At 35.5% G+C, this 27,471-nt stretch overlaps 1 protein-coding gene and 1 long non-coding RNA gene across 5 annotated transcripts in view; one reads left to right on the forward strand and one right to left on the reverse strand.

Moving 5' to 3' along the window:
* LOC123312336 (PR domain zinc finger protein 5-like) overlaps positions 1-27,471 on the reverse strand; it is a 223,631-nt gene that overhangs the window by 144,436 nt on the left and 51,724 nt on the right. For all 3 annotated transcript variants that reach the window (XM_044896710.1, XM_044896711.1, XM_044896709.1), the window contains exon 4: positions 9,078-9,259. In XM_044896710.1, coding sequence (XP_044752645.1) covers positions 9,078-9,259 — 182 coding nt within the window. The remainder of the gene's footprint in view (positions 1-9,077; positions 9,260-27,471) is intronic.
* On the forward strand, positions 16,171-17,516 carry LOC123312337. 2 transcript variants are annotated; one of them, XR_006537611.1, is made up of 5 exons: positions 16,171-16,324; positions 16,428-16,617; positions 16,673-16,912; positions 16,970-17,163; positions 17,257-17,516. It is a non-coding gene; the product is annotated as an uncharacterized LOC123312337 (long non-coding RNA). The 2 variants fall into 2 exon arrangements; XR_006537610.1 differs by having other exon boundaries at positions 16,673-16,908.

Genomic DNA, 27,471 nt, shown 5'->3' on the forward strand with positions numbered 1-27,471 from the left:
TGCTTTCTAGGCACTGTGTCGGTATTTTCCCTGATCGTAAAGCATTGTTTATGAAATATAATAGGTGTTCGCTTATTACTGGATATAGAAGTTTCAAATCATTCGCAGTAATTTGATCGCTTCCTGGAGAGGCATTTGACGAGATTTTGTATAATTTCCTTCAGTTCAACTTTTGTGCATTTTTTCAAATATGTGGACCTATCAGCACCGTTCCATTCAGTCTCATCTTTTTTTTTTTGAACTCCATTTAGTGTCTGAATCAGCCTGTATAAAGAATTGATTCAATCTATCGGAAATTTCCTCAGGGTCTTTGTATTCTTTTCCAATAATAGTAATTGATTACTAACTTTTGGATGCTATTTTGAGTTATATTCCTTGTGTAATTAACTAAAAATAGCGTCCAAAAGTTAGTAATCAATTACTAAGGAAAAATTCATAGAACTCAAAGAGGAAGTATTCAAAGTCATTAGAAGATCAAAACAGAAATATTTCGGTAAAAAATTCATGAATGCTAGCTCGAACACAAATATTTCTGTTTTGATCTTCTAATGACTTTGAATACTGCCGTTTTGAGTTCTATGAATTTTTCCTTTAATTTCATGTTTGTAGGTTTTTTTTGTGTTTTATGTAAGCTTTATCCCTTTTCCTTGCAATCTTTGCTATTTTTCTATTGTACCATTCTTTATTTTCATTTTTTTTAAACATTTTGAGTGTTTTTGCCCCAATTTTTGCTTGTTTAATTATATTAACAAAATCTTCACCATCAAATTCAGTATCCAGTTTAAGGCCCGTATTAATAGTCAGATCTCAAGTATTGAGAATGTCTTCTTCTTTTACTATTCTGTTGTTCTCCTTCTCCAATGTGATTGTCATGTCTCGTTTAATTTGTTTATATGTTGCATTGTCATCTAATAAATTGTGCATTTTCTCGTTGTATTCATTTTTTGTTATAATAACTATTTTGTTTCCTTTGTCTGCTCTGATGACTTGTAAGTCATTATGGTTTTTCAGAAATGTTTTAGTTTTTTTAAAATTGGACTTGATGATGTTTTGTCTTTGTTTTTTCCCCTTCAGTTGTTTCTGATGAGTATTTAGAGCTTGTGTGATATTAGTTCGAATATTATCTTGGTCTTCCCTTGGTAGTTCATTAATTGAATGTTCAATTTGTGTGATTATATTATATATAGGGATTTGTTCTTCACTGTCTATTTCCAGCTTAAACTTCTTGGACATGACACTGATAAGGAAAAATGATGAACTATTGACCCGATGGCACAGAAAGGAACAGAACACAAGTCACATCTTAGATTACAACTCCCAACACCATCACTCACAAAAGAAGAGCACAGCCATTGGATACATAGACAGAGCGTTAAAACTTACATCACCGATACTCCGGAAGACAACATTAATAGAAGTGAGGGAACTCTTCATAAAAAAACTCATAAAACAAAGGACACACCGACTCTACAACACACAATATACAAAGAAATCAACAACGGAGACCACAGTGCGAATACAATTACCATTTATACAGATGAACAATATAATTAAACCGTACAACCGTGAAATTGTATATGCCATGTAATCAAATCAGTAGTGTGTTTAGCAAATTGAAAGCACCAACAACCAAAACCAAAAAATCACAAGTCGTGTATAGTATACCATGCAAGGACTGTGACAAACAGTACATAGGACAGACTTCACAAAGACTAAAAGACAGACTTAACGCACATAAATACAAGAAACATATAAAATACGAAGAACGCTACTACAGCTCTTAATAAACATAAGAACACAAGCAAACATGAGTTCAATTACGAAGACACAAAAATTTTGGGAATCGAACCTCAACAAAAACGTAGAGAAATATTAGAAATGATCCATATTCAGATAAATAGCGAAAATGTAGTAAACGACAAACAAGACACGAAAAACCTAAGTCATATATATATATGCCATTGTTGCGAAGACCATCAAATGAAAGAAGAAGACAAGACTCTGCTGACATACAAAACAATGACATAGTTGACAAGACAATACACAACAGACGAAATCAAAACGATGATGAAAACATAAAGTAGGATATTTACACAATCATGATTTTATTATATTAATTTTTTGTTGTTTTTAGATGTAATGTATACTGAAGAAGGCATACGCCGAAACGTTTATACGAAATAAATAAACAATACAAAAGTTATCCTAACCTAGATACCCAACATAATGAATGAATGATACATATAAAATACTAGGTAAAAAACAAAACGTTATACTTCAAAATTAAAACAAGAATACTTGACCTAACTTAAATTCAGTTCAACTTGCTCCAGAAGAGGGAAAAAGGGAAATGGGAGGGAGAAGGATAGATGTCGCCGAAGAAAGGGACCATGTTAAACATGGGTATCAAGTAAGTGTGATAGGTGAAGCACTCAAATATCTCCTGAGGGAAAACCTAAATGAAAGGTAAGTTACCTTCCGAACGATATCCGGAGGGAGCAGTGGCGGCTCGTGATCTAGTTCACTAGGGGGCTACTTTGAGAATAATAATAAAAATATGAAATTTTAAAACCAGTTTTCCGCAAAATTTGATGCAATTTATAATTCCTCTTAAAACATACCTGTTCTTATTTACTTGCTCGTTGTGCTTAATAATATTATTCCGGTAAGCTGAATCTAATTGAGCAGCGATATTAGTCGTAACCAGAAAAGCTAATTCTGTCGAGCAATTCTTGGCAGATAGCTAATGCTTCTTAATTTTTTCATTAAGGTGCTTCATATCTCTGAATCCTGCCCTTGCCCATACGTTATCACTTGTTATACACTTGTCTTGAGAATCGTCTTGCGTAAGAAGTTTTTGGAGTTTTATCTGCCTGGGTTAAATTTAAATCGGGAGTCGGTCTACCCAGTGGTTTAATACGGCTCTTTTCCGACAGCGAAGCCTCGCGAAATCAGTTTTTGAAATATACTGAACACTATTGTCCGCCATGATTTCAAAACGTAAACAAATACGAACACACGCTAGGTTGTCTATACGCTAGCGGGCAGCGGCTAGACTGAAGCGAATAGGGGCGACTTTTATCGTAGCCCTTTCACTCCTTAAAACGACCGACACGAAGAGTTGCGGCTGGAGCCGAATGACTATCCGAATGCAAGAATTCGGGGCTATACGACTCATCGCCAATGCAGGGACGAACTGCTAGGTTATGATAGAAATAAACAAAACCGCAGGAGTCGCATGAAAGTTTTACATTAATAAATTATATAAATAACCGTGGAATGTAATATTTTCATTAAAAATCGTATGGGAAGGTAAATAGCATAAAAGGATTGATTTCTTGTGATTTCCTGTATGGGGGGCTGTAGCCCTATAGCCCTCACAGATCAGCCGCCACTGGGATGGAGGCGATTCCAGAACCGGGGAAACACAACTGTGAAGCTATTCGAGCAAACACTAGTCGAGTGGAGTGGAATCCTCAAGGTGAAGTTATAGAGTGCCCTTGTCTGACGGACCCCATCGCCCAGAAGACTAAGACCATCATATCATATCGAGACCAACTTGCTGACATTTTTGGATTACCTCCACGAGGGGATCGAATGTCGATACCAGATAGACGCCATTCATACCGATTTAAAAAAAGCGTTCGATAAAATAAATCATTCGGTACTTCTCAGACGACTTGCTGAGGTGGGTATCTGTGGAGTTTTGTTGAGATCGTATGTTTTGAACAGATCACAGTTTGTTTGCGTCAATGGGAGAAGGTCGGGTATTTTCTCGAATCCGTCTGGAGTTCCTCAGGGTTCCCACTTGGGTCCGCTGCTCTTCATTGTTTATTTGAATGACATTTCCTCCTGTTTCCACCATGCTAGGTTTCTCATTTATGCTGATGATCTCAAGATATATTTGAGGATAAAGACAATCCAGGACTGTTTTCTGTTGCAGGAGGATGTAAATAGGTTTTCCGATTTTTGCAAGAATAATTTTCTCTTTATTAATTTGGATAAATGCCTGCAGATCACCTTCACTCGGAACATAAAGACAATGAATTTCCATTATTCAATTGAACAGTTTCATCTTCGCCAGGTTTCCTCGGTGCGCGATTTGGGGGTTATTCTAGACTCAAAACTGAATTTTAACGAGCATATCGATAGTATTCTTTCGTCGTCAAATAAGATGCTCGGATTTGCTCTTCGACATTGTAAATTATTCAAAAGAAATAAGACCATACTGACGATATACTACTCATTTGTATTTTCAAAATTAAATTTTGCATCACCAATTTGGAACCCTTATTATAAGTGTCACGTGAAGCGCTTGGAGAGTGTACAACATAAATTGCTGAGGTTTTTGGCTTTCCGGAACAATTTCGAAATTTTAAATCATGATTATTCAAAGGCCAATTTGATTAGTTTGAAAAATCGTAGGAAAATAAACGACATGTGTCTGCTATATAAAATTTTGAATAATATTTTTTCGGTTCCATCTATTCTTGGCTCAATTGGGTTGAGGGTCCCTGAGAGAAGGCTCAGATCAAGGAAAATGTTTGCCGTGTCTTTTCGCAGATTAAATGTCACGCAGAATTCGCCTCTATGTAGATTGATGAATGGTTTCAACACTGAGTCCCTCGATGTCGATGTTTTCAACGTATCTTTCATTCGTTTCAAGCGCTGTTTGAGGCATGGGTTAGCTGCGCGTTCCATTTCTTAGTTGCATTTTTTTTTATTTGGTTACATATGTTCATACATGTATTTATGCGTGTGTATTTAGTTTTTAAGTAAAAAATTAATTAGAATATATATATTTACCGCATAAATTTGGATTGATTTTGTTGTTGAACTTTGTTCTCTTTTTAGGTTCTTATATTGTAATGTATATATATTGAATCGTTTTCTTGTTTGATGTGCTATGCATTGTATGAATACTTTTTTTTTGACTTGTGAGTACTCTTGTTGGGTTGAAATAGCCGTTAGTATTAGTAAAAAAATAAATAAATAAATATAGGTATTCAGGCTCGCGGGAGCTCAACACCTTAAACCCCAGTAAAAAATGATGCCAAATTCGACGTTGTTTGATGGCTAGCAATCCCATATTATGCCTGTATTGACTTATATCAAATTTCCTCAAGTTGTAAACAAATAGTACACCTGCATTTTGTAAACGCTGCAGTTTCATCAGCTGTATGGTTGTGAGACCCATATAGGCTACGTCAGCATAATCGAGTATAGGAAGTACGAGAGAGAAGAATAATGTTTTCCTGGTTTCGAAAGGCAAGAAGTTCTTTAAAAATCGGAGTTGATGCAAGATACGGAAAACTCTTGAGCTGATAGAAGCAATCTGATTATTCCAGGATAGAGTTTCGTCCAATAAGATACCAAGGTTTCTAACCCCATTGGAGTAGGTAACAACAGAATCGTTGAGGACAATTTTATTATTTACTTTGTCGATCAAACCCAAGTTTCTTTTAGTACCGATAATGATCGACTTAGTTTTGGTAGTATTTAGAGTCAGACCTATGCTCTCTCTCAGCGACGACAGAGAGTCGTAAGAGATTCCTGTTTAAGTTTTCGATAGTAGCCGAGAAATCTTCAACGGAAGTGTGGACATATATTCGTAGGTCATATGCGAAAAGGTGAAATTTAATGTCCAAGGAATCAGTCAATGAAGAGACGTAAACAGAGAATAAAAGAGGACCCAACACGCTCCCCTGCGGAACACCTGAAAACGTGGTTACCCAATAAGAGGAGCTGCCATCTATCTCAACAGATATTTCGCTATCCTTCAGATAAGAGTAGAAGAAGGCTATGGTATGCTCAGCAAAACCCAGCAGACGCAGCCTGGCTAAAAGTATATCGAAGTCGAGAGAGTCGAAGGCCTTACTAAAGTCTAAGAGAACTAAAACAGTGAGTAGTTTTTTATCCATAGCCACGCTGATATCATCAGTTATTTTAGTAAGGGCAGTATTTTCAACATCAATGCATTTTAGATTTCAGGATACATAATGTATCATACCATTGAATAATCTTCCTTGAACAGATTTTTTTCAGATAGATACCTGAAAACTCCTACCTGAGAGCGCATAAGCCCTTTACCTATTCAAGATGTTTCTAAATCTTCCTTCATAAACTAAGTCAATTCAATTGTTTACGAAACTGAACATAACCTCTGAATGCAGTAATTTTGAAAGATCCTCATTTTGAACTTTCTGTACATAACTGGCATGGGGAAAAATTGTTGGGCAGTGAAAATAAGACTCGAAGTTGATATTATTGCAGTTTAAGGTCTAACTGAAATATAAAGGCACAAATCTGGGTCTGCTGATGACTGAAGTTAGGTACATAGGTTACGTTAATGTCAGCTGATGTGCTGATCTGCCTTGGCTGTTGTGCGAAAATGGTCCTTATTGACTCGAGTGATAAAAAACGGCAACAGGCCCCGGGTGAAACACATTCGTGTTGAAAAATCTCGAATTTCTGAAGCTTTTTTCTCGTATTTTCCGAGTCGAGAGTAGCACGTGCCTATATGGTCCGGTTATTCGTCTTTCGTTCTGCATTTTTTGCGGACATAAACGTGCGGCGGTTTTCGAAGAAACAGAAAATTCCCAAAACTCTAAATCAGCTGATTTTCCCCTCTTACCTCTCCCACTCGGTGCTTACGAAATTAGTAGTACGAGATTATAGAACTTCTTAATAGACCCGAAATATTTCGAAGATACGTTTCATTTCCTGAAAATATCGAAGATCTCAATGATCTGAGCAGAAGGTTTTTATGACTTCATAATCAACTGAAGATTTAATGATTTCGATAGATATTTATTCCACTTGAGTCTAGTATGCCTTATTTTATTGTATTCAAATGGAAATCATTTCAGATTCTATTAAAAATACAAGGTGCCAGGGTTGTATTGACTGTACACATGTAGCCATATTTCCCTAAAGGAAATAACTTGTAAGCGCCAGAAAATAAATATGTTAAGAGGGGTCTACACCGTCAAAGTGTTCAGTTAAAAAAATGAATATCTTACGTCAGAAGCCACTAATTTATAAGGGGGTTTCATTATAATTCATTTCAATCAGTTCGTCACCTCGGAAAGTCGAAAATTTTTTTATTCGTTCGTTCGGTGAATTTCAGAACGTTTTGCACCTTTCGCGAAAACGATAAAAATCGTCGAAATTGAACTTTTTCGGAAATTATTTTAGACGACTTCCCGGGCTTCGATCTGAAGATTTTATACCTTAATCTTAATGGAAATGGCGTTTTATAGACTCGGAAACTCGGGCTCCGCCCTCCTTCCCTCGGAGCCCTTCGGGCTCATTTAAAGCGTTTTACCACCTCCTATTTTTATCACTTCTATGTTCCAATTCCGTTCAGTATATGGAATATAGAAATATATAGACTTATTTATTGAGAAGAGTCGAAGCATACACCCATAAATTTAAATAAAAACAATGACAAAAATTATGAGGGCCCTCCTGAACAAAGAATCAAGGAAACGCCATGAAACGAAACACACTGGCAGTCCACAGTCGTGATCCCATCCATTTATCATAAGTTGAAACAAATTATACCGTTTGTTATTCCAAAAAGTACTGAAGTAGATCAATCGAACAATGAATTTTAAAGCAGCAAAAAGTTTTTCAAATTTAAAGAATTGCTGAGAATGGCCGCCCCCAGCTAGGATACAAGAGTCCAGTCTTCACCTCATGGTTTGTCGAATATCGAAGAATTTGAAAGGCCTACTCCAAACAATCCAGATTTTAATATCCTGAATTTGTTCGTAATATTTATAAAAAACTCTGTGTATATAATCTGTAATAATAACCACTTGCAGTCATGTGAAAAAAGGGCTCTTTGAAACAAACTCACAGTCGGTCCACGTCGTGAGGCTTTGAGTCGGTGAACATTTTTCCCTCTTACCACAGAGACTAGGGAATCTAGGAGTTACCAATATTTTATGCCGCCTTTTTGAGACGGTCAAGTGGGTCTCGAATTTGGCAGTTTTTGGTAATGGGTCGGAGCCGAATCAAGTTTGGCAACCACTGGTATAAAATATATTCGCAGCCTTATTGATCACTTTAACAAAATTAATTCATATACAAAACATTCAGTGATATAAAAATCAACAAATATGTAATGTTTGTGCAGAAACCATTTTCATGAAATATTTTGAGAAATAAAAGAAAACTTTGTGGCGTGATTTTCTTTTCAAGTCTGTAACTGATGAATCTTTAAATTGTATCATGGGTTGCCTATGATACTACATGTACTCTGTTTTATTTTGAATATTTGAATTCGAGTTAATCGGTTACATATGTTACCTGCGTCTTATCTTCACCGTTCATTTTCATTCCTGAATTAATCGACTGTGAAACCACACTGCTAAGTGCTTGTATTTCATTGAAAATTGAACTTTAAGAAGTACCTAATTTTTCGAGATTCCTCGTAGAGGCTTTAAGAAGAAGACTTGGTCATTCTCAGGTAAAAATTATGATTGTATCAAATTGTTTTTCTGGTACTAATTTCGTGAATTGTTGTCATTCTCAGTGGAATATTACGCCACATTCAGACTATCAGTCCACCCACCCCTGAACTCTGTCTCAGCACATGTTCATCTACATCGAACAAGGGAGTCATCACCACCCGGAATAGCCTAATGTCTAGATAGTTTGCATAATAGGTAGATTATTTACTTCAGTTGATTTATATGATATTGAGTCATTGAAAACTGTTAGTTGAAGGGTCATATCAGGTTAATAATGCCTTAATACTTTTTTTACAATAATTGGTAAAAATGAAATGTCCAATATTATGAGTTGAAAATATTTCACAACTGAGAATCCATCTGTGGTGTAATAGCGAGATACTTAATTTGACACTGCAAAATCTATGCCATCGGAAAAACCGAGGACTAAACACGTATGTTTAGGGCATATTATAACGCCTCGCATATAAGATAATATTTTAAAGCTGCAATATCTTTCCACTAATACCAGTAGAAACAGAAAGGTCAACATAATTCTATACGAATCAAAACTGAACATGAGTCAAAACATGCAATAGTTAATTAGTAGAAAATTACCTTTCTTGATCTGAAGGTAGCCTTACACCCTCTACATTTTTTTTTTATTTGTGTTTTATAATGCTCTACGATCAAATGATTTGCAAATTTCGTTATTTCAGTAATAATCGCATTGCAAAACTTGCATGTCCAACTGTCCACATCAGGAATATTTTGTTGTAATCTCACAAGTTGATCGAGCTCTGGAAAAAATCACATAATATAAATGAAGTGGCACAGTACACGGAAACGGTTAGTAACATGGTTACGAGTACTTTCTAGTAGATTATTTCAAGTAAAAAAGTTCGTATTGAAATAACAATGATGATTAATTATGGTGATCATATTAGATATCTTGAGGAAGTGTGTACAGGTTGGGCAAAATTCCATGGCATTGAATGAGAATGAGAGAATGAGCTCTGTAACCGTAAGAGCTAGGGGGAAATGGATCGAGATTCCCATCTCGATTTTACGAAGATGGTTTATGGCTAAAACCGCATTTCTTTATCTTCTTTTGTTTTCAAGTAATAAGTGAAAACTCATTTTTCGGCTCTTTGAATTGATGTCTCAGGTCCTTTCGTTTGCATAAAAAGTGTAGCACTTTTCTACACTCGATTTGATTTACACCAGTGTAGAAGTGTAGTTTATCTACACATAGTCAAAAGGAGATGTAGATAAACTACACCTCCTTTACACTGGTGTAAATTCAATCAGCAAACGAATACTAAAATCGAGTGTAGAAAAGTGCAACACTTTTTATGCAAACGAAAGCACCTTCTATTTCGTGAAGTTCATTGATGTCAAAAAATAAATGTAACATTCAACAGACACTTTTTTAAGTAGAATGCGGTGGCGTAGTGAAAAAATTTTTCAGTCCGCTACTGCAGTGATATGAATATGACCGAACATGAGTGGTATAACTCTGTTTCACACTATTACCTAGCCTTAACATTGGCTTGAGCAGGAAATGGCTCTCTGCATTGTTTAAGTTACGTCTTAGAGCTTGTCATTTCAGGATACCTGCGTCACAAGATAATCTAGTCGAAACTGCGATCTGTTGGTGGTAAATTTTCCCCATCGCATTATGCCTATCAAGGTAGTCCCTGGGAGCCAGAATCGAACATGACGAGGTTATGTGCTGGATAGATTCCGGAGCCCGCGAGCACTTTCGGCATTTATCGGATGGAATGTTCTGCCCGGCGATGTGCTTGTTGTACATCCTGGTTGGTACTACCTGGTCTTGAATCGCCAGAAGTGTACCCTCAGTTTCAGGAAAGAGGTACCCCGCACGCAGGTAAGTGAGAGACTCGGTTTTATCTATCTCCACTCCTCCATGCGGTCGTCCACAGTACGCCTTGGTGCACGATAATCCGGCTCATAGAGCGGATATTCCGGTACCAGCCTCGCGAATTGCCCGTAGAACAGGTAAGCTGTTCTTCAGAAAGTGTTCTTTTAAGTCATTCACTTTCCTCGCATGTAAGTCCTCCAAGCTCACCAACTCTCTTCCCCATGGTTTCTCGGGAGGTACAGTCGCATAATTGAAGAGTGGGGGTGGCGTACTCCATATCTCGTTAATATGGATCGCACATCTCGATCCAGAGCACGGATCCCAGTTGTGGACCAGCTGAGGACACCGAATGAGTAGGCCACGCTTGGGATCGCCCAGATGTTGATGGCAAGCGAACCCTGGACTTGAGTTTCTCTCGAAATGGTTCTTTCATCTCAGGTGTTTTTACTTCAAGTGCCTGCTTTATCCCTAAATATCTATATGGGTCATCCTTTTCCAAGGCAAGTATCGTAACGTTATTCCTCAATGTGGCACCCTCTGCTCCATCCTGGATTTTTCCCCTTCGGACATCAAGCACTGCACATTTTTCGACTCCCATCTCCATCCCTATCGACTCACTGAAAGCTGACACTATTTCTAGCATTCTTGCGGTGGGTGATCACAACCTGTCTATTTTTACTGATGACGTATCCATGTTTAGTGTTCTTAAGAATGAGAGGGTTGAGCGCCAAACAGAAAAATATCGGGCTCAGTGTATCACCTTGAAATATCCTTTGGTTATTTGCTCAGATCTAATCTCAGTACTCCCCGATCGCATAGAAGGTGTGGTTCTAAAGGTCTTCATCAGGTGTCTCAGCAGTTCTATTACTCTCCCGGATATTCCGTCCATCTCGAGCGCTTTCGGGGGCCACGTGTAGGGGACGGAGTCGAATGCTTTCTTATAGTTCACCCAGGCTACGGAGATGTTTCTAAGCTTCTTTCGAGTTTGTTAAGTAACAATGTGATCTATCACAAGAAGTTCCTCGCAGCCCTTAGTTTTGACCCGACATCCTCCCTGCTCCTCAGACATCATATTGTGCTCTCTAAGGTGTTTACTGATATACTTCGCAAGCACTCCTGTTAGTATTTTATATACAGATGGTAGACACGTTATCGGCCTGTAATCTTCGGGGTCTTTTCTATCTTTACCCTTCGGAATAAGGTATGTGACCCCCATCGTGAAGAATTCCGGTACCGTGGAGGGATTGTTCAAGGCTCCCTGCAAAAGTGCTGCCAATTTCTCATGCACGCTAGTGAAGTACTTCCACCAGTAATTGTGGAGTTTATCGGGCCCCGGAGATGACCAGTTATCACAGCTCCGAAGTGTATCACCAATATCTGTCTGTTGTACCTCAATGTCGCTCTTCACTTGATTGGGTATACTTGACTGTGCCTCCTCAATCCAGTATGCCTTGTCATCATGCACACTTTCTCTAGACCATACATCAGACCAAAAACCATGCGCAATCTCTGGTCTTAGATAGTCCTCGTTTGTCCTTTCTCCTCTCTCCAGCTCCCATGCTTTTTTATTTTTCAGGTGAGTCCGGACCTTGTGACCGATCGTCGAGGTGAGTATTTTATAAGCAGATGAAAGGCATGTGATCGGCCTGTAGTTTTCAAGTTTGATAGGATCTCCTTTTTTAAAAATCATGTACGTCATGCCTTGTGTGAAGAATTTTGGGATCTTTCTCGGGTTCTCCAAAACTGCATTTAGAAGCCGTGCCAAAACTCCATGAGTGGACGGTAAGTGTTTCCACAATAATTATGGATACTGTCTATTCCGGCCGTCGTCCAATTTTTCATTCTCTTGACGGTCGCCACGATATCTTTCGCCGTGATGACGACAGAATGCATTTCGGATAGATTTGTATGTATTTTTTTTTTCTGTTTCTATCCATGTGGCTTCGGTGTTGTGGCTTTTACTTTCTGACCATATGTTAGTCTAGTATTTTTCGAATTCTTTCGGTTCAGAAGCTGTTGCTCTCGGACATTCTTTCTGGGGTCTATGCTCGTCCGGAGAGAGTAGCTTGCGGGTTCTTATGTTTCGAATTTGGGCTATTAAGTGTTTCCCGGTGAACTTCTTGTCGGGATAGATCTCCTCCCATCGTTCCGCAAGTTTTGCGGCGTATTTCTTCGTGTTCCTTCCACCTTCAGTAACCAAATAATAAGCATTTATCAGACTGCGATTTCCCTTGTCCAATGCTGCCTTTTTTGTTCCAGGGTTCCAGCGGGACCGCCCGATTCAGACGTGTCCAAGCTATTAACCCGAGAGTTCCTGAACAAGCTTGGTGGCCTTGTGGTGCCAGTTCATAGAGGAGTGCCACTTGCTCCACTCGTATCCACTAGGGACCGTGACGATCTTCCCCTAGGCGCGATCCCAACACCAGGGGGGTTCCGAGGCTTCTTGCGTATCGAGATCATATTACTCACAGTAGAAGGGGTGCTAACCCTCTCACTACCCGTCACTCGGGTACGCGGGGTCGTCACTCCCCGAGAGCCGAAGCCCCCCTGCTTATATATATATATATATATATATATATATATATATATATATATATATATATATATAAGCAGGGGGGCTTCGGCTCTCGGGGAGTGACGACCCCGCGTACCCGAGTGACGGGTAGTGAGAGGGTTAGCACCCCTTCTACTGTGAGTAATATGATCTCGATACGCAAGAAGCCTCGGAACCCCCCTGGTGTTGGGATCGCGCCTAGGGGAAGATCGTCACGGTCCCTAGTGGATACGAGTGGAGCAAGTGGCACTCCTCTATGAACTGCTGCGTCCGGTATACGGACGCAGTATTATTCAGGACGCAATAGTGTATGGCCCAAAGACAATGTATGGACGCAACATAGTATGCTGGATAAATATATATATATATATATATATATATATATATATATATATATATATATATATATATATATATATATATATATATATATATATATATATATATATATTTTTTTTTTTTTTTTTTGAATATAAGGTAAGGATTATTGACTCAATTAAGGAGAATATTGATGTTTTTTCTCTTTATTCTTCGCCGAGCTTTCGCATTTGTTTAATGCTTCTTCGGGGCTTCTAAAAAGTATAATCATGGTTAAAATGGGATGACATAAAAGATCACACAAGTATGGATATGGAACTGTTTATGGAAATAACCACTTTTATACTGGAAAATAATTATTGTATGTTCCGGGGAAAATTCTATCTACAGGTTTTTGGGTGTGCAATGGGCTCGAAGTTATCACCAATACTAGCACAATACGTCATGGACCATTCAATATATTCAATCATAGTCAAGTTGCCATATAAAGTAGAGATTTTGAAGAAATTTGTCGACGATATCTTCATGATAGTTCCATTGTTACATATAGAAACCACTGTGAAATGTTTCAACACTTATAGAAAAAATCTTCAATTAACCCTAGAAGAAGAGGATTATGAACAATCAGTACCATTCTTGGACACAAAAGTCGTAAGACAAAACAACAAAGTTAAATTGAAGTGGCATAAAAAAGAAACACACTCTAACAAAATCATTCATATATATATATATATATATATATATATATATATATATATATATATATATATATATATATATATATATATATATATATATATATATATATATATATATATATATATATATATATATATATATATATATATATATATATATATATATATATATATATATATATATATATATATATATATATATATATATATATGCGAATCGGTCTTTTTGAGGACATTTCATATATTTCTCATATATCAAATATAATGACATAGTTAGGTTCGCATTGTAATTCTGGGTCATATAATTCGATCCGTTTGCCCATATGTGAATTTTTTTGCTATCTATAGGGAAAAATGCATGTATGTGACCATTTGGGGACGCTCGAAAAAAATTTTTTTTTGTGTTTTTTTGGATAAAGGTGGTGTATTCTTCTTCAGCTTTGTACTTAATTGCAATACACACCACTTTTCATACTTTTCGAAGAAATTTTACATTAGCACACCAGGATTCAGGCGCGGATACACTGGAACCAGTCCCGACTTTTTACGGGAGAACTTTTAGATATTTTTGCTGATCTTGTAATTATTTTAGTCTTAGTATGTTTCAAATTCAGGGAAACCAGCAAAATTAGGGGTGTCCTGAGCTATTGGGGGGGGGAAGCTCACAAGGAGGGCATTATCTTGGGAATTCATTTTGGAATGAGACTTTTTTGGGGTGATCTTCCTTAGAAATGGTAAAGCGCAACGCTCAATAGATTCAGAGAAAATGATCTTTAAAAGTTAAACTTTAGCTTTTCAATTAGAATTGATATACCCAAAATTTGAAAGGGGCGCACGTAGCCGAACAGCTAGTTCTGGGTTTCGCCTGGAATATCATGGTTTGTACCTTGTTGCAGTAGACTCACTTTTTATATTTTTGCAATAAAATGAGTTGATTCACTAATAGTATTGACCACTTGACGAACAAAAATGATATTTAGCAACCGAAAAAAAAATTTAAATCATTATTTAATTTCATATATTGAAGCTGGATTTTACAATGGTGAATCACTTCTTTGAACGATTTTATGCTCAATATGCTGTGAATTTAAAGGAATAAAAGTCAAGAAATGAATTCATGTAAAAATTCAGTCCTGTACATCATCATAACCAATATTTCATAAAATGATTGGATTCGCTTTCAGGATATAATGATAATTAAATTGAACTTCTTAATAGGCCATCGCAGTTTATCACCCTATGTAGAGCATGTATTTATTGAGCGAAGAACTGTATTATTCAAATCATCCATTGATATACTGAGTAGCAGTTATTTGATAACAAATAATTGGCATGTATTCATTAATAATTTTATAATATGTATCATCGTTTCGAGGAATGCAACACTATGTCCCATAATCATTTCATGTAATAATGTAACAAAAATTCATTTGAATTAAGGTGAGCAGTCACAATGCCCCCAAGGAAAATCGCCATAATATTCTGTAATGAAATTTATCTGGCAACGCTGCTCAGACCAGCCCCTCTAGCTAGGGGATGAGTTTAAAGACGGAAGACGGAACCGAGATGCGAATTCCCAAAGCAGGTAGAATGGTCCAGTAAAGGAAGGGCTGAAATCACTTTTTCTCGAAAAGAGCTGCATTTTTGATATGTTAATTGTTATGAAAAGAGAAACATATGGACAAAAATGCAGGTGTCAAAATTTTCAAAAATTCGTGAAAATATACGGTTTATCTGAAATTTTCGAGAATGAGAAGGTTTATAAAAAAAAAAAATTTAGTAAGAGTTGTGAAGCGGAAAAATCTAGTCGAAATTGTTTGCTTTCCCGTGGAAAGTGATTTTGTATACTGTTTAGCAAGGTATTTCTCTAACGCGGCAATAGCAGTGAATTCGAAATTTGGCGCCTATTGTTCAAAGCTTAGACTAATAAGAAAGTTAGTATGTTTACATTTTACTGGGAACACACCTTAAATTTGTTCACTTGCGCTGTTGCCAACTCTATGCGAGGGTCAGCCGTAACGAGCATGTTTTTTAACTAAAAAATGTAAAAACTAAAGAAATTGGGCTAGAAAATTGCTGAGACAGAGATCGAAACTCATAAAGCAAACCTTTTCATTTCTGATTTGGTAAAAGGAATACTTTTCATTCAAAAATGAGTAAATATATTTTTCCTGAAATTGCACTAGAAAAGATAAACATCAGAGATTCAGCCCAATTTGGCAACTCCGTACTATCGGAATGTTTACCTTCGGAATCTGTATGAATTTGTAATTATTTTCGAAATTAGCGTTACAGGCAGTGTTTCACAGTCTAAAACTTCTGAAATTTATTCGAAGAAAGTTTTCATAATGGTAAGATACGGATAATTTCATGAATTAAATCCGAAGGATTCTGTAAATGGAACACATTCGTAAGTATAGGTTAACTTTATGTTTGTTTTGGTTTTCAGTGTCGACTCATACCACTGGTTTCAATTATATGGTTTCAATGGATAAATATTTTTTTTGTTATAGCCTTCCCAATCGAGATTCGAAATGATGGGTTTTCTCTTTGAGGTTTGGAAATTGATCGGAAAAATCCTAGATTCATTTATATATGCCCGAATCACTTCAACTGGATATAATTTGTGATAAGATTAGTAAACGTTAGCCCATTGCCCTTCCAACTCCATACATTTGAGAGCAAAGAGACTAAGACTTCAAGGTGAGAATTTTCATTGTTGTTCAAAATACTTCTTGAGACTGTATTCATATTTTAGCACTTCTCTGATTAAAAGTATGAGTACTTTATCAGTGGACACTTTTCCGAAGAGGAAACCTAGGGCAAAATTAGTTACCAATTATTTTGTTGTTATGATACCTACATACAATATACATGAGTAAAACCTCCAGACCCTCCCCAACCTTTTGAAAAGAAGCATCAGAAGAAATTGTTCAATCAGAGAAAATATTTACAGAGAAAACATTGAACCTAAAGTTTCTGCAATCAAACGAAGTAGGTAAGCTAGGTGTGGCATTTAAAGATTCATTATTGAAATATGTTTTTGTTATTTTAGAAAAACCTATGTTTGGGACATGGCTGAAGAAGAATTCAGTTCGGATAAAACAAGGCCAAACTTCATATTCATGAGGAGAACTATTTTTCTCTTCGGAGTAATGTTCATTCTGTAGTCGAAGCTATGGAACTTGAATAATCTGCTATATTTCAGAGTAAATCCTTTCATCACAGTCATCTATAAGTGCTTCTAAGGTGTAGTATTCACAAAATCCAACATAAAATATTTTAATTTTCCTCATGAATAAACATTATTCTGTATAAGAATCAATTATGTTCTCTTTGTAGGCTCCTCTTTCTGGTAAAGGAATAAATGTTTGAGAGGAAGTTGAAAGACCTATCAACACAGATATACAGTCCTGCATTGAGATCATTTTCTTTGACATTCTAATCCCCAAGAGCTAATTATTTTGCACGCATTCCATTCAACAAAAATGTTTGAAATATAAATTGATTGTGAGTGTTTTGGCCAGGGAGTTAAAGAATATTTGTGTATGCTATTTCTTTTCATTATCTTTCAAATTTTGGTAATTATTAACTGACAATGAGACATTGGTGTTTTTTTTTATCATATAACATCATTTTTGTTCTTAATAAAGATTTTTATATATAAGTGTTTATTAATAAGAAAATATCATGCCTATTTAGGCAAGTACATATGTACAAAGAAATGGACTGGTAAGAGCGAAACCGGTCTGTCACTACTCAACCTTGATGATGGCTCGTTTCCAATGGTCATTCATATGATGGTCTTTACCAGTCCATTTCTTTGTTCATAAGTGTTTATTTATACATAAGTTGAATACAAATTCTTGGGCTGAGTTTTTGAAAATTGTGTTACTCAAAATTGTCCACTTGTATAATTTATGTGATTAGGTATATGGAATCAAATATCGAAAGTTTGAATTATAGAATACTGTGTATAGAAATAATAGAAATAATAATATTCATCGATTACGATGGCCTCTACACATGAAACTCGCAGGGAACGTTTATTATGTGCTTATGAAGTACAGTTATTAATTTCATGATCTTCGGAAGAGGCTGAGGGGTGGAATCTCACCTCATAGTTATGTACGAAGCAACGATTCTTACAAACTATTGTCAACGAATGTTTTAAGGACTACCTATGCTATCAAGGGGTTGGTGGTACTTGATGAGTAATAAAAAACAGTTACAATATGGTATCAACCTAAGCATAGAAAAACGTCGTGAAATTATTGTAAAAATTTGTTACGGTCATGAACCAGCTTTATCTGAAATACCTCAATTTGCTCATTTTCGCAATCGGTAGCATTTGGAATGAAGCACAAACCAGATGAGTTTATGACCGCTCAGGCCCTTATTGAACCTTTGTCGGAAGCTGGGAATTCTAACAAAGCATTTTTACGAACAACCATCTGTGTAGATGCCATCATCATCGATAAATTTTGATAGCGAAAAGGAATACGGCGTTGCAGGCGGTGAGATTTCCACCCCTCAGCCCCCCCCGAAGATCACGAAATTAATAATAGTAATTCATTAGCACATAATCAACGTTCCTTGCGAGTTTCATGTGAAGAAGATAACGTCATCGATGCATTTTGATAGCGAATAGGTCATAAAATTAACAACTGTACTTCATTGATACCTAATAAACGTTCCCTGAAAATTTCATGTATAGAGGCCGTCGTGTTCGATGAATTTCGATGTTAAATATGGAACACTGCGAGCTGTTCATATTCGATTTCACCTTGTTTTGACCCTTTCAGGTGAAAAAAACAATTGATATCAGGGTAAACCATCCGAAATGACTTCCCGAAGAATCTCTATAAATTTCTAATAGCTGCTGTTCGCGAAACGGGAGTTACGATATTATTAATTTCACATCCGACGCAACTGGCCAATAGGCCGCTAACTCCAAGAAACGTGTACGCCAGGTTCACACCGGTGAATAGATGGATACAATTTTTTTCCTATTCGTATTCCTAAGTTATATGAGTTATTGGTAGCGATTCATCTATAGGTTTTCCCATCACGATTCAGAGAACAATATCCATTTGGAATTTTTTGATCCCAGAACTATACAGGGCGTCCCAAGTTCGAGTGCCTATTAGACATTTCTGGAGAACTGGACATATTCGAACTTTGAAAATATTGTTCAAAGTTCTCTACTGAGCTAGAATTTTTTTGAAGCCTGAGCGAAAATAAATTCGTTCAAAAAAAAATTTTTTTTATTTTTTCCTTTCTGATATGATTGGGTATTCAATTCTAAATAGGGACAGTTCTATTAGAACTATTGTATCCATTCCAAAGACTTTTCAAAATATCGAGAAAAAACTGGAGAATAAGTCAAATATTCGTAGTCGCTATTATGTTCATTCTTACTATTTTCAACATCCTGAGCGTTAACCATTCTCATAACATCGGAGTAGAAGAATGTGGAAAGGTCATGCATCTTTTGAATTCCAGGAATATCATCACGGCGATTCAAATTTTGTGTCGAAAACTGTTATCGAATATTGGTTATAATTTCTGTTTTTCAAATTAGAATCCTATTTTTTATGATTACGTTGAATTCTGCAAAGAAAAATAAAGATCGTACTCTAAAAAAAGAATTAAGAACAAAATATAAAAAAAATGGAAAAAAAATCAGAAATCATTATCATTATTCTTCCTTGCAGAATCCAACGCAATCATAAAAAATAGGGTTCTAATTTGAAAAACGGGAAGTTATGACATATTTTAAATCTTAGTTTTCGACACAAAATTTGAAACACCCTGTGATGATATTTCTGAAATTCTAAAAACGCATGACCTTTCCACATTCTTCTACTTGAATGTTATGAGAACGGTTTACGCTCAGGATGTTGAGCCTAATACTGACTAGGAATATTTGACTTTTTTATCAGTTTATTCTCGTTATTTTGAAAACTATTTGAATGAATACAATGGTTTTAACATAAATGTATTCAAAATTGAATATAATATTCAATCATATCAGAATGGAAAAAATTGAAACATATTTTTGAACAAATTTATTTTCACTAGCTAGGGCTCCAAAAATATTTCAGCTCATTAGAGAATTTCGAACAATATCATAATCCCAATTTTAAGATTTCAATTATATTCAGTTCTACAGCCACGTCTAATAGGCACTCGAAATTGGGACACCTGTGTAGTTCTGGGACCACAAAATTCCAAATGGATATTTCTCTCTAAATCGTGATGGGAATGATGGGATACTCTATAGATGAAGCACCAATTATTCCTAATAATCAGGGATACGAATAGGAAAAGATTGTACCCATCTGTTCAATGGATGAAAAAAAAAATACATACCTACATATCAAATTTGGGATGTAGAAGAATATACAGCGATTGGGTTGCCTAAAAATAAACTGTCAAGATTATGATTATGGTCAAATTTTATCAGACTGTACATTTTTAAAGCTTTCAATTCTTATATCCAATCTGAGTGGAGGGGCGTCATCATGAATTTTTGCCCGGTCAGAAGAAATCGTAGATCCGGGCCTGATGATTAAAGGTAAGCGTCCATTAGGCCGATCAGGCCGGGTCGCATCGGGACGGAAAAATACCTTAACAGCGTATTCCATATCGATACCATATACTTATTCGATATTTGACGCTGCGGTTTCGATATCAATTGAATACTGAAATTCAAAGTATCGATACTGAATTAAGTAAGCATGTCATCCTAATTTTTATTTTCCTTTTAAATTTGCAACTTATCTCAAATAAGTCAACAATCCAACAACTAACCTGATTTTAACCTATGATATCCAAAAATATTTCAATCCCACCTAATAATGAATGTTGCAATTCTAAGTGCTACTACACTACGGAGCACGTCCGTACCATAAAAAAACCATCTGTTATCAATGTGCGCCCTTTCTACATTGGAATTTCTACCGAATTTAATACGTAGGTACCTACACCTGTAAATACGCTATTTTTTAAGAGAAGATGGTTGAACTTCGTGAAACATGATTTTGTTGTTTTTTGCATCCCTAGTAAAGTAGCGCAATGGCAACAAATTTGAAATTCGACGCTCGATGAAATGACTACCTGAATCTAAACGCTGAACCAAACATCTGGCAGATATTCGCCAGAGTTGGACTCTCGTCTCGTTTTGTATTGCATTTATTACATGGAACCCTAGGTGTTCACAAGGGGCGGATGGGCAAAAAGTCAAGAATAACAAGTACGTATAATAAAGGTTCATCAAAGTGTCAATACAATAGAAATATTGAATGTTTGATAAAGACAGTTTTCTTTTAAGCTTTTTGCTAAAGATGTCCAAGAAGATATACTGTGATGAAATCTCCAGAGTACACAAATATATAATCTGGGGGGCACGTGCCATCTCACGTGCCCCTAAATCCGCCTATGTAGAAGGCGACATAGATTCTTCAAGGGAGGCTAAAAGTAAAATGAAAAATGTCAGAAATTCTTGATTTGGATAAATTTTGAAGAGGAATTTCAGGAAAAAATATCGACCAACTGATGATAATTAACGTAGAGATTATCGGGTTATTTGGTCAAATTTATACGACTGATGTTGAAACCTTTTTATGGTCATATGACCTAGCTTTCGGCAAATAACTATGCCTTCTGCAGAGTCCTACAAAACGGTAACAATAAGTAAAAAAAGGAATTTTAAAAGGAAATTTCTTAATTTGACCAAATTGAAATGCAAATTCAATTCATTCAGAAACTAATATTCTTTTCAGCCGCAATTTTGAACGAATTCGAATTCCTGGCTGAATTTTCTTAAGATGCATACGAGAATAATAATTTAGACGTAGGTATGTTTCTGATAGTGAAATAAAAGGTAAGGAAAGGAATTTATTCCGAGTAATGGGACAAAAGTTGAATTGAATAGATGTATGTAGTTACTATTTGAAGAGCAATGACAATATTGAATAAAAATTAAAGTTTTTGCATCGAATAATATCAGGAAAAACAGTTTTTTATTTTTACTAATAATTCTTCAAATAAATAGCTTCCATTTTGATTGAGTGCATAATAAAGATAAAATCGCAATGTAGCTATTACACTTCGGTAGATATTTCTATCCATTAAATTAATACCTGTTGAACTAAATACAGTGAAAGTGTAAGAATTTGAATATCATCTCCTGAGGTGTTCACAAAGATGAATAGGATCATAAGGACCTTCATTATATTGTTATTATGAAAAGATACTAATGCTAATTTCAGATGGAACAGAAAAATATTTATACAATAATCTATTATTGTAAGTATTCAGAATCTCGTCAACGATTTACTTGAGAATATGAAAATGAAATTTTGTTGGGGCAATTATTCATTTCAATTCGTCACTGAAATACCGATTTCAAACTTAGTGTTATTGATAGCCCAAACGAGCTGTTATTCATTCTTTAAAATAGACCGGGAATTTCAAATAACACTCTCCAGATAATTCATCTCGAATCCTACCCTGTTCAAGAGGTTCAGACGTTTACGGCCGCTCGCTTTGCAGTTTGCAGTAGGCGCCAAATTGCGAATTCACTGTTATCACCGTGTTAGAGAAATACCTTAATAATCAGTATACAAAATCGCGAAAACAGGAAAGTAAGTAATTTCGGCTAAAATTTTCCGCTGTACAACTTTTGTTTGAAACTTTTTTTCATAAACCTTCTCATTCGCGAAAATTTCAGGAAAACCGTATTTTTTTCTATATTTTCACGAATTTTTCAATAATCCTGAAAATTTTGACACCTGCGTTTTTGACCATATGTTTCTCTCTTCATAACAAACAACATATCAAAAATGCAGCTCTTTCCGCAAAAAAGTGATTTCATCCCTTCCTTTACTGGACTAATTAACAAAAAACCACCCAGAGAAGAAAAACAACTTTGATGTTAAGAGGAAGGTTCACGCTATGGTTGTTGAGAATAAGAAAAATGAACCTAATACTGACTACGAATATGTGGCTTTTATTTTCAGTTTTTTCTCGATATTTTGAAAAGTATTCGAAAAGATACAATGATTTTAAGGGAATTTTATTCAAAATTGAATACTCAATCATATGAGAAACGAAGATATCGAAAAAAAAATTTCAACAAATTTATTTTCGCTCCCTGTATAACCTGAAGTGGTCTCTTAAAATATTTAAGCTTAGTTAAGAATTTCGAACAATATCATAATGCCAATTTTCAGATTTCAAAATATATGTTCAGTTCTCCAGAAAAGTTTAATAGACACTCGAACTTGGGACACCATGTATAAGAGATTGAAATTTTCAAATCATTTTTTAGGTGTTCAATTGAAAAATATGAAGAATATCAGAACAAGAGTTAAATTCGTTCCATTTGAAATTTTTCTGATATCCAAAACTACCGCTTTTGATAACCAAATTGGACAATTTTTTTTCAATTCATTTATTCTAGAAAATACAAAATAATATAGAAAAATTATATTCTTCATAGAAACTGCCAATTAAACCTAAGGTATATGCCTGATAGTTCAAGGAGGTAGTAAAAATTCAATTTACATAAAATGAAACTAAATTTTTTCAATTCAACATTGGAATTGTTTATTTTCAATTATATCCATTACGACTAGATTTGGGCTGGAACTAATATTCTGGCATTAGTTTTATTTCTTGAATAAGATCCAGTTTGTGAATTAATGTTTTCTATGGACAATTTCCTGTTCATTTGAAACTTCAAACGGGTATTTTGAAATGCTAAAAAATATCTTCAATGAATTCAACATTTTTCGTTTTGCTTGAAGCACAAGATTTATGTATCTGAACATGACTATCTATAGCAAAGGTTAACTATAAAATTCCAATTGTTTATCTAAGGTTTTCCTCTTGAAACATACAAAATTGTTGAAATTTCAATTAACTTAAAGTAGGTTCATTTCATGACTTCGAGTCGTTTTTTAATGAATTTTGATACTAGCAGTTTGGATGACGATAATTCATATGATTGATAAAAAAATGTTCATTAGTGGAAAAATAATTTCTTAGTCTTATCGACTGTTATAGGTATGATTCACCCAAAAAACACCCATTTCTTATAACTTCATGATAGAAGATTGAAATCTAGACAAGTTCCATTTCATTCATGCCTATATAAATTCAGAATTCATTTTCAACCTGATAAGAATAAATCCAATGTCTTGTTCATGACGTCGAATAGGAAACATAATAATATTGTTCCAATAAGTATCGGGTCAACTTCAAAGAAGCGAGCGTTCGCTTTTTCTACCTGCTACTGGAATTCAGATCTCGGTTCCTTCTTGCATCAATTACTCATCCCTTTGCTGGTGCGCTTTGTTCAGTGTTGCCAGAACAAAATATTACCGCATTTTTAGGCTTACTGTGAATGCATACCCAAGTTTGAATAGATTTGTGTAACATAATTTTATGAAATGATTATGAGAGTGTTGCTTCTTAATTCATATAGAACTACTAATGTCTTTGATTTTTCTGCTTTATTTTTTTCAAACTGCAATGTGTCTAAAATATATAGGACTATAATTAAAAACAGCAGTAAGCCCAAAATGAAAAACGTACTAACGTACTTTTCTACAAACTAACTGATATGAATGATTCGAGGAATTGAAAATTTGATTTTCGAAAAAAAATTGTGTTGAATTTTGATAGGTTAGTTTGCGCTGATTTGCGCCCTTGAAACTTTGCGTAGAATTCAAGGAGTAATCTGATTATGAATGAAAAAACTGGGCACTGCATTCAATGAACGAAAGTTGAAATCATTTCCGGCAAACGAATCTGAAGTTTTTTTCTAACGTTCCCGACATATTGAATTTTGAAAATTAGGGGATGGAACTGCACCGCTTGGATCCTCAAGTTAAAGAAATTTCCAACGAATGTTCACAACCATATAACAATTTTACATGCCCAGTCTCATTATGCGAAGTTGATTAATTCGAAGATATCAATTTTTGAAAATTGGGTGATGGAAATTCATCCCCTGGATCCCATTACATTCAGCGAACGTTCACATCAATATAATTTTTTTACTAGCCCAATCTCATTGTAGTGTTCTAGAGATATTGAATTTTGAAAATTAAAGGTTGGAAACTTATCCCGCATTCTAGGGAAAGTTAATGAAATTCTCTTCAATCAATCAATTTGATATAAATGTTCTGCATAGAAAGTTTGTTATTGTGATTACTTTTAAAAATCATTCCTATAATTAACCCTCGTTTTCATTGTTTAATAGAAATCCAAGCGAATCTGAGAACTCTTTGTTCATTATTAATGAGAACCTAGGCTGGTTCTCATTAATAATGAACAAATTTCAGTGAGCCACTGGAAACCTCGAAAAGGTATGCTAAGTTCACACTCGTCAAGAATCACTCAGAAAAACATAGGTCCATATTATAGAAAAACAAATTATATCTTTCCATTTTTTCGAAAGTCCTCGAAAAGACGTCCCATTTGAGGACCGTCCCCAAAAGAGCCAATCCTTGCATCGGCGATTTGAGGACCGTCCTCAAATGGGCCAAATGTCCCCGAATAGACCAATTCATGCTCTGAAATGTCCCCGAAAAGACCGATTCATATATATATATATATATATATATATATATATATATATATATATATATATATATATATATATATATATATATATATATATATATATTATATAGTATTATATAGTATTTATCCAGCATACTATGTTGCGTCCATACATTGTCTTTGGGCCATACACTATTGCGTCCTGAATGATACTGCGTCCGTATACCGGACGCAGCATTGTTTTTCAAAGTTTTCTCCGGTATTTCGGGGGATTCAACGACAGGGGTGGTCGCAAATCGTGAAGGACGTCGAGAGCTATCTTTGGAACAACTATAGATTTCATTCATCTTTTGATAAAAGAGTTATTCTATGTTGAAAAACATATCTCCAGACGCAGTAAAGTGCTTCTCATGAAACCTAAAGTATATTTTTAGTTCACGCAAATTCCGCTTCGGGGGCGCTTCAAATGGTGAAAACTGATATACAGTCAATATACATCTTTCACACGACGCATAATGTTGCGTCCTAAATCTGGCAACTGTGTATACAAGTAAACCAAGTTGTATTTGCACAACTGAAATGATTTAGCTTCCTAGGCGCCAAGGTCATCCCAAAAGTCTGTTAGGTGAAGAATTGGATTCTGTCTCTAGAGCAATAGCAGGTCCGATTGAAGTGCCCTTATGGTGTTCTTTCAACTGATATTGTCATTATTATTTTTTCGAATGAAAATAAATTAAAACTCACGTGAATTTTATTCCACTTCAATTAGAAATCAAACGATAACACTTTCCAGAGAATTATCGGATTTATAAATTGACATGAAAGCTATCGCTTTATCCGCTTATGCTTATGTCATCTCATTTCACTTGTGAATTAAAAATTTTTTATTCCACTGGATGAATAAACGTCAACTTCCCTTGTTGCTAGAGGCAAGTGTATTTGCCTCTTCATTTCCTTTAGTTCCCGAGGGACCAGGAACCTAGCTATAGAGTCATACGGTCATACAGAGCAGTTTTTGTTGATCGGTCGTCCTGTAGGCCATCTGGCATTTGTGAATTGGTGTATTCTCCAGATTCTATGTTCTTATGTTGTTATCTACTACTTTCTTCATCGTCTTCAATAGAAACGATGTTGAATTAATTGTTCTTGAAGATTGTGGGTCCCCATTTTGATGTGAAGGAAACTTTTGTCCTTCTCCATTTCCTGTGTATATGACTCATTCTAAGCAGCTTCTGGTTATCTTCAGAAGATGAAGACGAATCTCTTCTTGGATTTTTCTTTACAATTCTGGTAATCTATATAGATTGAAGGTGTTCATTGCCCACTCCAAACATCGTCTTTTAAATATCCCAATCTTCCTTACGAGGATTCTAGGTCTATATTGCTGTATCGATTCTAGTTATGGGTTTACTTCCTGTGAAGGTTGTTTTGGGAAAACTGAAAAATCGTTCCTGTTCTCTTTCGGTGAATTATCCGTCTGGCTTATTGAGCGATATTGTAGGGTTGATGACTCCTTTTGCCCTGACCTTTTGTATTCTGAGTGCTGTGGGATTAGAAGTGACATTACCACAAAAATTAAAAAGTTGGTTCTACAAATTATGTAAACTCTTGTATATATGTAGTGTCCTTGTAATATATTAATTAATAAGGACTGTCTGTCAAAGTGTATATCACAGAGATGCGAGATCTGATTGAATTTAGAACAAATCATATTGTACACAGATGACTGAAACAATATATTTGTTCTGTGCGTAGTAAGGTTGAACAAGCGTACGGGTCTAGAACTTGGGCGTCCTACATGAAATCCTACTCTAGCGAGTAGATGTGCCATTCAAGGGTCCATGAAGGAACCTCAAACAAACAACGCCCTTCCTGACATCAAGCTTAACTGCACCGAATTTATTCAACAAAACAGCATGATCTTTCTCGAAAAAACTTCTCTGAACAGCCTCCATTAGTCCGAGAACTGGCAACGAAATT

The sequence above is a fragment of the Coccinella septempunctata genome, chromosome 4 (genome assembly GCF_907165205.1).
Source record: "Coccinella septempunctata chromosome 4, icCocSept1.1, whole genome shotgun sequence".
Lineage (NCBI taxonomy): Eukaryota > Metazoa > Arthropoda > Insecta > Coleoptera > Coccinellidae > Coccinella > Coccinella septempunctata.